The sequence below is a fragment of the Pristis pectinata genome, chromosome 8, assembly GCF_009764475.1.
Source record: "Pristis pectinata isolate sPriPec2 chromosome 8, sPriPec2.1.pri, whole genome shotgun sequence".
NCBI classification, from domain to species: Eukaryota; Metazoa; Chordata; class Chondrichthyes; order Rhinopristiformes; family Pristidae; genus Pristis; species Pristis pectinata.
In genome coordinates, this window is record NC_067412.1 from 3,913,346 (window position 1) to 3,924,698 (window position 11,353).

The window sequence follows — 11,353 nt, forward strand, 5'->3', positions numbered from 1 at the left end:
TGGTCTTATGGAGTTCGTGGGCAGTCTGCCTGCTGCCGATTCTCCTGTCAGCCTGCAGTGGCGAGACTGGAATCTGCAGCCTCCGGTGCCAAGCCTCCGCCATCCCAGGATCACCCCTCATCGAAACACGTTTCCCCCTCGATTCAAACTCTTCTGCGTTGCCCGTTTCCAAGCTCATTAACAGCAGCTTCAATCCCTGCCTCTGTTGTAATCGGGGAAAATATGTTTTGTTTTGTAGCAAGGCGCTGTCTGATTACAGCAAAGGATTTATCCTGTCTGTCGTCTTGGGCAGAGATCTTATTCCAAGGTCAGTGCACCACTTCTGCACGCTGTGGCTCTGCTTGTTTCCTGCGTGGGTGCTCCCGCTGCTGCCTCGATGCTCACTGTAACCTCCTCCTCCGCAGGCTGAGTCTCCCTAATGTCGAGGACCTGAAGAAACGGATACTCAGGATAGTTGCCCACTGCAACCGACCCAAGGTATTGAGGTGTCTGCATGCTGCACTGCCCTGCCTTTACAGGGCCTTGTCCTCTGGAGTGTACTTGTTCCCATCTTGGTAATTGGTTTATTGTTGTCAGATGTACCAAGACACAGTGGAAAAACTTTTGTTTGCGTGCCATCCAGACAGGTTAGGGTTAACCCTAACCCCCAGATTCTATGCATAAGTACATCGAGGTAGTACAAAAGGCAGAAAAAGCAATGCAGAAAGTGCCTGCACAAGTCGACAGGGCGTAAAGAAGGCCTACGACATTAGTCGAGGCACTGAGTTCAAGACTCAGGAAGTTATGTTGCAGCTTTATAAAACTCTGGTCAGGCCGCATCTGGAGTATTGCATTCAGTTCTGGTCGCCCCGTTCCAGGAAGGATGTGGAGGCTTTGGAGAGGGTGCAGAAGAGGTTCACCAGGATGCTGCCTGGATTAGAGGGCATGAGCTATAAGGAGAGGTTGGACAAACTTGGGTTGTTTTCTCTGGAGCGTCAGAGGCTGAGGGGAGACCTGATAGAGGTTTATAAGATTATGAGAGGCATAGACAGAGTAGACAACCGGTATCTTCTTCTCTGGGTCGAAATGTCTAATACCAGAGGGCACGCATTTAAGGTGAGAGGGGTTAGTTCAAAGGAGATGTGCGGGGTAAGTTTTTTTTTACACAGAGAGTGGTGGGTGCCTGGAATGTGCTGCCAGGGGTGGGGGTGGAGGCAGATACGATAGAGGGGTTTAAGACAGGCACATGGATGTGCGGAGAATGGAGGGATGTGGATATTGTGTAGGCAGAAGGGATTAGTTTAGCTAGGAGTTCAATTACTAGCTTAATTTGGCAGAACATTGAATTGTTCCTGTGTTGTACTGTTCTATGGTCTATGTAATATTAGTGTTAACTTACAGAGAAAGTGCACTGCAGGTAGGCAAATAAAGTGCAAGGGCCACGCCAAGGTAAATTGAGAGATCAAGAGTTCATCTTTATTGTTCTGTTCGAGGGGCTATGCAAAAAGCCACTAATAAATCTAACAGAAATTGAGAAACTTTTAAAATATCTGTGTGGAGTTTGTACTTTCTCCCTGTGCCTGCCCAGGATTCCCCTGGGTGCTCCGGTTTCCTCCCACATTCCAACGACCTGTGGGTCGGTGGGTTAACTGACTCCTAGTGTCCCTTTAATACCTAGAAATCGGTCTTTACTGTGAACGAGCTCGATAGCTGATTCCCCCAAGGGAGAGAATTCCAAAGATCCACCATCCTTTGAGTGAAGAAGTATCTCCCGATCTCCACACTCAGTGGTCGACCCTTCATCCTGTGACTATGACCCCTGGTTCTACACCCCTCAGTTGGAGAAACATCCTCCCTGTGTCCTTCCGCTGCAAGCTGTGAGAGCTTTTGAGTTTCAAGGTGTGGTAGTGTAGCGGCTAGCGTAACGCTATTACAGCGCCAGCGACCCAGGTTCAATTCCGGCCGCTGTCTGTAAGGAGCTTGTATGTTCTCCCTGTGTCTGCGTGGGTTTCCTCCGGGTGCTCCGGTTTCCTCCCACATTCCAAAGACGTACGGGTTAGGAAGTTGTGGGCGTGCTATATTGGCGCCGGAAGTGTGGCGACACTTGTGGGCTGCCCCCAGAACACTGTACGCAAACGATGTATTTCACTGTGTGTTTTGATGTACGTGTGTCTAATAAAGAAAACTCTCTGGAAAATACAGACCCGCTCTCCCCACGTACAGTAAACCCCAAGACCCAGGTGAAGGAATCTTCACTGCACTTCCTTCTGGCAACTACGTTCTTTCTTCAGTACGGAACCAAGACTACTCCAGGTGCAATTCCCCCCTCCCCCCCCCCCCCAAGGCCCTGTTTAACGGCAGCAAGAATTTCCTCCTTAGTCAAATTCAAATCCAAATCCTCTTGCATTGAAGGAATAACAGTGTGTGTTGGGTAGTGTGGGGACTGTACCTGGAGGGAAACACGAGCAGATTGGACCCATTGTGCTCTAATTTCTGTGTCACTGAGACTTCACTGGCATTGGGGTCTGCACACATTCCATGATGTGGAGCTGGTCGTAATCCCACCGTCTCTGCCTCTCGGCGGCACAGTGACGAGGATGTGGAGGGTTGCCAGTAACTGAAATCCATTCTGTCTCGTGAGCTGGTGTCAGAGACCAGAGTGAAGCATCGCTGAAGTATGTTGTGACTCCGGAGTCCTGTGTCTGCAACTTAATTACACAACAGTGCAGCCTATCTAAAAATAAAGAAGGTAATTACTGACCACAGAACGATTCAGCACAGGAGGCCCCTCCTACCTGAAACAGCTCTGTGGAGCCGATCAGTCCCCCTCTCCCTCCACATGCCAAACAAAGGTGCACATACTCATCCTGTCTGTCTCCCCCCACTACTCTGTGTGGGGAAGTGATTTCAGACATCACCCCCGCACAGCTCCTGTCTGGCCCCCAGCTGGAGTTGAACAAGACGTTGGTGAGGACGCATTTGGAGTATTGTGTTCAGTTTTGGTTGCCCTGCTAGAGGAAAGATGCCATTGAGTTGGAAACACTGCAGAAAAGATTTACGAGGATGTTGCCAGGACTTGAGTTACAGGGAGATGTTGAGCAGGTTGGGACTTTATTTCTTGGAGCGTAGGAGAGAGGGGTGATCTTATACAGGGTGAAGGCACAGAATCTTTTCCCCAGGGTTTGGGAATCCAGAACTAGAGGGCATAATTTAAGGTGAGAGGGGGAGAGATTTAATAGGGCAACATCTTCACCCAGAGGGTGGTCCGTATATTGAACAAGCTGCCAGAGGAAGTGGGTGAGGCAGGTACAATAACATTTAAGAGACCCTCAGACAGGTACATGGATAGGAAAGGTTTAGAGGGATATGGGCCAAATGCGGGCAAACGGGACTAGCTCGGATGGGCATCTTGGTTGGGCTGAAGGGCCTGTTTCCGTGCTGTGTGACTCTGCTGCCGCAAAACAACAAATTTCATGGCAAATAACTCAGTGATAATAAAGATAAGATATCTTTATTAGTCACACGTACATGGAAACACACAGTGAAATGCATCTTTTGCGTAGAGTGTTCTGGGGGGCAGCCCGCAAGTGTCGCCACGCTTCTGGCGCCAACATAGCACGCCCACAACTTCCTAACCCGTATGTCTTTGGAATGTGGGAGGAAACCGGAGCACCCGGAGGAAACCCACGCAGACATGGGGAGAACGTACAAACTCCTTACAGACAGCGGCAGGAATTGAACCCGGCTCGCTAGCGCTGTAATAGCGTTACGCTAACCACTACACTACCGTGCCTGCCCTGATTCTGATACAGTGAGTAGTATCTGCTCATCTGATCCCTTAGTCGTTTAACCATCTCCACTGGGTCATCCCTGCACACAGACCCAGCCAGCTGTTCACCCTTCCAGGGAAGTTGGTGAACAGATCCCAATTCAACCTTCGACACTGGTATTGGTATTAGTTTATTATTGTCACTTGTACTGAGGTACAGTGAAAAACTTGTCTTGCAAACCGATCGTACAGGTCAATTCATTACACAGTGCAGTTACATTGGGTTAGTACAGAGTGCATTGATGTAGTACAGGTAAAAACAATAACAGTACAGAGTAAAGTGTCACAGCTACAGAGAAAGTGCAGTGCAATAAGGTGCAAGGTCACAACAAGGTAGATCGTGAGGTCAGAGTCCATCTCATTGTATACAGTTCAATAGTCTTATCACAGTGGGGTAGAAGCTGTCCTTAAGTCTGGTGGTACGTGCCCTCAGGCTCCTGTATCTTCTGCCTGATGGAAGAGGAGAGAAGAGAGAATGACCCGGGTGGGTGGGAGTCTTTGATTATGCTGGCTGCTTCACCAAGGCAGCGAGAGGTAAAGACAAGAGTCCAAGGAGGGGAGGCTGGTTTCCGTGATGCGTTGGGCTGTGTCCACAACTCTCTGCAGCTTCTTGCGGTCCTGGGCAGAGCAGTTGCCATACCAAGCCGTGATGCATCCAGATAGGATGCTTTCTATGGTGCATCGGTAAAAGTTGGTGAGTGTCAAAGGGGACAAACCAAATTTCTTTAGCCTCCTGAGGAAGTAGAGGCACTGGTGAGCTTTCTTGGCCGTGGCATCTACGTGATTTGACCAGGACAGGCTATTGGTGATGTTCACTCCCAGGAACTTGAAGCTCTCAACCCTCTCGACCTCACTGTGGGAATAACCTGTGTGCTTAAACCGAGGGAGATCTTACTGCACTAACTGTTACCTTGTTCTCCACCTCCCCCCCCCACCCACCCCACCCCACCCCCAGTATCAGATCCTCCTGCGGGGCTGTTGGTACGAGGTTTTCGGCGGGGATCCCAACAGGTTCCCCATTGAGCTGACCGACGAGCACCAGGCACAGTTAACCCAGCCGCTGCTCGCCGAGCAGAACCTGGGCTGCAGGCAGTCGGGATCCAGCGGCAGCGTCTCCGACACGTCGCCTCCCTGCTCCCCGTTCCAGGGGCCGCCGCTCTTCCTGCCGGGGAGGATCATTCACATCGTGGAGGAACGCAGTGTTGGATGGTGAGTGACTCCTTCCCTCTGTGTTTGGATGAGGTTTCCATGCGAGGTTGGTGCAGGCCCAGAGCTACAAGGGAGGTGATTGGTGCAGGGGTGTGTGTTCGATCGCTCGGGTACACTGCAGTCCATTCGGCCCATCAAGTCTGCTCCCCCATTCAGTTATGGCTGATCTTATTGTTTTTTCTCAGCCCCCTTCTCCCTGTAACCCTAAACCCCCTCACCAATCAAGAACCTATCAACCCCTGCCTTAAATACACCCAATGACTTGGCCTCCACAGCCCTCTGTGGCAACGAATTCCACAGATTCACCACCCTTTGGCTAAAGAAATTCCTCCTCGTCTCAGTTCTAATGGGACATCCCTTTATTCTGAGGCTGTGCCCTTGGATCCTGGACTCTCCCACTGATGGAAACATCCTCTCCATGTCTGCTCTGTCCAGGCCTTTCAGTATCTGGTAGGTTTCAATGAGATCCCCCCTCATCCTTCTGAACTCCAGTGAGTACAGGCCCAGAGACATCAAACGGTCCTCATAAGTTAAGCCTTTCGTTCCTAGGATCATTCTTGTGAACCTCCTCTGGACCCTCTCTATGGCCAGCACATCCTTCCTTAGATACAGAGCTCAAAGTTGTTCACAATATTCCAAATGTGTTCTGACTAACACCTTATAAAGCCTCAGCAGTACATGCTTTTGTATTCTAGTCCATTCAAAATGAATGCTAACGTTGCATTTGCCTTCCTTGCTGCTGACTCAACCTGCAAGTTAAACTTAAGGGAATCCTGAGCTGGGACTCCTAAGCCCCTTTGCACCTCTGATTTCTGAAATCTTTCCCCATTTAGAAAATAGTCTACACTTTTATTCTTCCTACCAAAGTGCGTCACCCCACACTGCCCTACGCTGTACTCCGTCTGTCACTTCTTTGCCCACTCTCCCAACCTGTCCAGTACCCCAGCACATCTAACACTGACCTGTCAGATGTTACACATTGCTATAATTTTCCAGCAAGTCGGCTAAGTTGACAGCACAGGAACCCGGGCCCCAGTGAGCACGCAGTCACTCAGTGAGCCTCATGCAGAACCAGCGAGATTTCTGAACCATTGGCTAGCAGATTATTGAAGTTTGACTGCACAGTCTGACTCGGTCTGGGTGTACATTCCTCTCTGACCCTTGGACTAAACTATCCGGTTTATCTCACTCCTTCGTCCAAGTCTTTCAAGTGAACGTTCATTCTCTCTGCCTCAGAAGTGCTGACCTTCCATTGAGATGATAAACTCCATGTGTGCACTCCCTCATGGTCAGCCACAGTTGGCCAAACGTCACTAACAGATCAGAGCTGTGGTCGCTGTCTCGTGGTTCTGTGCACGGGAACCTGTTACGGGCAGATTGACTGTGGTGTATCCTGCATGGTGGCTCCAAATAATCTGTGTGTGGGGTGTGGACTGGGTGGGAGAACAGGCCTGAACTTGGGATGCCGTCAAGATGCAACACCCATAAATGACCCTGGAATGACACAGAGCCCAGGCAGTATAAGGATGGCAGATTTCACGGTCATAGAGCAATACAACACGGATACAGGCCCTTCGGCCCAACCAGTCCATGCCGACCACTGTGCCCACCCAGCTAGTTCCAATTTCCTGCGTTCGGCCCATATCCCTCCAAGCCCCGTCCCTCCACGTACCTATCCAAGTGCTTCTTAAATGATACTGTTGTACCTGCCTCACCCACTTCCTCTGGCAGCTCGTTCCATATACTCAGCACCCTCTGTGTGAAAAAGTCGCCCCTCAGGTCCCTTTTAAATCTTTCCCCTCTCACCCTAAGCCCATGCAACCTAGTTTTGGACTCCTCTACCCTGGGGAAAAGACTCTTACCCTCCACCTTATCTATGCCTTCATAGTTGTAAACATTTCTATAAGGCCGCCTCTCATTCTCCCACATTCCAAGGAATAAAGACCTCGCCTGGCCAACCTCTCCCTATAACTCAGGCCCTCCAGTTCTGGCAACATCCTCGTAAATCTTTTCTGCACTCTTTCCAGTTTAACCACATCTTTCTTATACCAGGGTGACCAAAACTATACCCAGTGCTCCAAGTGCAGCCTCACCGGCGACTTGCACAACTGCAACATAACGTCCCAACTCCTGTACTCAGTGCCCTGACTCAATTTCCTTGCATGGAAGACACTGGTGAACCAGATGGAGTTTAATGACCAAGTATGGTTTCTTGGACCCTGTTACCAGCCTTTGTGTAATTCCACATTGATTTAATTGAATTTAAATTCCCCATCTGTCAGAGTGGGATTAGAACTTGTCTCACTGGCCTTCATAAATCAGGGCGTTGAGTGTAAAAGTTGGGAGGTCATGGTGCAGTTGTACAGGACGCGGGTGAGGCCACACTTGGAGCAATTGTGTTCAGTTTTGGTGGCCCTGCTATAAAACAGGAAAGAGTGCAGAAAATATTTACAAGGATGTTGCCAGGACTTGAGGGACTGAGTTATAGGGAGAGGTTGGGACTTTATTCGTTGGAACGTAGGAGACTGAGGGGTGACCTTACAGAAGTGTATAAAATCCTGAGGGGCAGAGATAGGGTGAACGCACACCCTTTTTCCCCCCAGGGTTGGGGAATCAAGAACTAGAGGGCATAGGTTTAAGGTGAGAGGGGGAAGGTTTAATTGGAACCTCAGGGGCAACTTTTTTTTTTACACAGAGGGTGGTCCTTATCTGGAACGAGCTGCCAGAGGAAGTGGTTGAGGCAGGTACAACAACTTTTAAAAGACAGTCAGACAGGTACATGGATAGGAAAGGTCTGGAAGGTTATGGGCCAAACGCGGGTAAATGGGACTAGCTTGGACGGGGTCGGTATGGACCAGTTGGGCCGAAGGGCCTGTTTCCGTGCTGTATGACTCTATGAACTCTGAAAGTGATATTTAAAATACTTATTTTAATCTGAAACCCTGCACTAAAGATTAGTGAGTTAATTGTATTGAATTAATTGTTGAACGTTTAGTTCTAATCCCTCTCTCTCTGCCGTCTAGCCTCTGCTTTTCCAAGGTGAAGTACCACGCCGTGTGGCGTGACGCCTCTTCCTTCGATAGCATCCTCATCAGCCCCAAGATGATAACGGATCACATGCCGGACCTTCTGCTGAATGTCCTGCAGGATCTGACACGAGAGACTCCCTTTGTCCTCTGTCCCTCGCCTGACGCTGCGCAGAGTGAGACCCTCCGCGTCTAGCTGTGCCCTGGAGCCTCTCGACGTGACTGGAGCTGAGCCATGGGCGTGCTGGGAGAGAACAGAGTGGTTTTACACGGGGCTGTGCCTGCCTGTCGAGCTTGTTGCTATGCCTGTGTCCCTGTTGTGTGGACTCCTTGCATCTGTCTCATGTTCTGTACTTAATGGACTTCTTAGACTGAAAACTATTGTTCTGAGTTATTGAACACATTCACCTTAAACAATATAATGGATCTAATCACTTATATTAACGCTGAGCACTTTGTAGTGGTGGTAAGATGAGGAGAATTGAACAGCTCTTTCAATAAGAACTATTTGAGTGTACCAGGCCAAAATATTTCTTCTGATCTCTCAAAATGGAGTTTATGTGGATTAGTTTGACTTTTATAAATCTGAATGTGTAAAATCGTATTGTAGAACCGATAATATTTATTTCCTCAGTTTGGTGATGGGTTCGGCTGCAGCCTTGTGGGATGTGGGCAGTTCCACACGAGCCTCGACTCCTCTCCCTGCCCAGTTGTGTGTGCGGCTGAGATTAGATGTTCCCTCTCAGCTTGGTCCATTCATGTGTCTGTGAGGTTTGCCCATGGGATGTGGGTGCTGCTGGCTTTTATTGTCTGTCACTTGTACGAACTGCTTGTTGGGTGTCCTCGTCAGAAAGTCGGAGATGCACGAAGGCCAGAGCAGGGGGGAGGCAGATGCAGTGGACTGTCAGAACCCCCAGCAGGCTCACTCGTGTCATCGCAGTTCCTGAAACCCAGACTTGGTTCAGTAACATCCTTTGATCTCCAACCAAGCATCACCACAGCTTCTGTACTACACCTTTTTCAGATCCTGTTTGGGACTGTTGACTGGCCGCTTCCTTCAATAACTGCCCAGTCTGAGGGCTATTCCTCTTTAACAGCCGCAGTAGTCTGGGCTGGGGGCGGGGGGGAATAAAAAAGCTGCCAAGGCTGCACACCTTGTGTTTAATGTCAGTCCAGTGAAAAATCACAGCAGCAGTTGTCCTGTTTATTCCTCTCACCTTGTCCTGTCCCTTGGCCTCGGATGTTATGTGCTGTGTCCGTGGGTGCCCAGCCTCCGTGTGCTTCCATCCCCGCGTTGAGGTGCTGAGTCATTGGCCAAGGCTTCTGAGGCAGCGAAGGATTTGTTTTCCTGGAACGCTGGCTGTGAAGGAGTCTTGTGTCAGGTGGTGGACTGTGTGATCAGAGCCTGAGGCAGTTGCTGGTGGTGGCTCCCCTGTCTCTATTGCTTGACTACATGAAACCATAACCAAAGGTGTGGAGATGTAGGGCACTGGTGTGTGTGGGGCTTGTGGTAACCTCAAGCTCTCCAGTACCTCCCTGCTGACTTGTGTGTGACAGCTCTCACCGTGGGCTACATGAAGCTGTACCCAGAAACTTTAACTCCCTCCATGTTTTTGTCCCTAGCTGTTGAAATTCCACTATTGCAGAGACTGGGTACCAGTGGTATCAGGACTGAGCTCCTCCTGCTGGGTGTAAGTCACTGGTTGGCCTTGCATAGTGATAGTTTCACTCTCAAGCAAGAACAGAACCAATCTTACAGAAAGCTTCAACAGCGAGAGGGTGGTGACGACCTCGGAGCTGGTAGATTGTTGCGTTGTGGATACTTTACATGCAAAGTTCATTGCCCAACTTTTTTTTAATTATACAATTATATGGTCTGTCTGCTAATTAAATCTCTCAGCAGATGGTGGTGGGCACTGTCGCTCAGCTAGGCTCCTGCCTTGTTTTGCTTTTTATTTATCATTACATCAGCATCAGCCGTGCCCGGTCACCACTGCAGAAAGTTGAGATGCTGGCTTGTAGCTCAGTGCCAGAATTTATGAATGGAAGCAGTTGATGCCACAGGCAGCAGACATGTGAACCCCCTGCCTCCACCCCTCTGCTACTCACTGGACTCTCTATTTTTTACAAAAGACTTTTACAAGAAAAAATCAATGCTTAACCATCAGTTAACATTTAAGTAATCATGAGAAGTTTGCTTTTAACTTATCAGAGCCCAAGAAAATGAAACTATTGGAAAGTCAATGTACGTTCAGCTTTTAAAATTGAACTCCAGTAATTGATTCTCAGGAGGTGTGGGCCAGTGATGTTTAATCCTGATCTATAGACGTTCAATAATGTAAAGGAGGTTCCATACATCATTCCAGTTAATGTACAAAATAAAAGTTTATAAATGTTGTTTCCTGAGCTGATTGAGTTGTTCTTGGGTTTATTGGCGTTTTGGGGGTCAGCGGATAGCAATGCTACTGCATTGTTAGAACTGATGGTACACAGAGAGAAGTCGCATTCAAAAACCACAGCAAATTTTTGCCTCCCCGCTGCCAGCGTGGTAGAAAAGAATGCAAACAGCTTAAATCTTTCAATCAGGTGCTTAGGAAAGAGTCTCTCCTGTTCACAGCCTGCTAAGAAGCTTCGAAAAAAAAGATAGTGGTTAATGGCCTTCCTCTGGATTACTTGCAAAATCAAGAAGCAGTTCTAAACCAAGAATAAGATTCCCACTTCCTCTAAACAATGGTTGTTTTGGAACTGTTCTGGGTGAAATTTAGAACAATTGTACTGATAAAAACTACAGAAACACGCAAGCCTTTCATTGTAACACCCTCTGATAAGCTATGTCTGTAACTATGGCTTTGGACAGTAATGATATGCCTGAGATCATTTAATAGCCTTGGAGAGTAATGATATGCCTGTGGCCATTTAACCTGTTAATCAGCTCTTCAAAGGAGGAAATTCAAACTGCTCACACTTAGGCTAATGTTAAATCTCATGGCAACAAGTGTAAATTTTACTTGCAGAGCACACTAATAACTACTGCCGGAACAAGAGTAATTCAAGTGTTTTTACAAAGTACATTATCTGGGTTTTCTGCCCATAAACTTGTCCCCCAATGGCTCAGATCAAACAACAAAGGACATTCCCAAGGCACAAATAGTGCACTGTGGTACAAAACAAGAAAATTTCCCTGGCAACGAGTGGAACTGACAATTCAACTTCTACAGAGACACTGTTGAAAGTTTCCTGACCAGCTGCATCACGGTCTGGGACGGCAATTCGAATGCGCAAGAACACAAGAAGCTGCAGAGAGTGGTGG

The 11,353-nt window shown here is 48.5% G+C and overlaps 1 protein-coding gene across 1 annotated transcript in view; it reads left to right on the top strand.

Moving 5' to 3' along the window:
- The window catches only part of daglb (diacylglycerol lipase, beta), a 46,230-nt gene extending 35,789 nt beyond the window's left edge, over positions 1 to 10,441 (top strand). The window contains exons 12-15 of the mRNA XM_052022517.1: positions 239 to 307; positions 405 to 477; positions 4,764 to 5,017; positions 8,041 to 10,441. Of these exons, the coding sequence (XP_051878477.1) occupies positions 239 to 307; positions 405 to 477; positions 4,764 to 5,017; positions 8,041 to 8,239 (595 nt within the window). The 3' untranslated portion in view covers positions 8,240 to 10,441. The remainder of the gene's footprint in view (positions 1 to 238; positions 308 to 404; positions 478 to 4,763; positions 5,018 to 8,040) is intronic.
- The last annotated feature ends 912 nt before the right edge of the window (positions 10,442 to 11,353 follow it).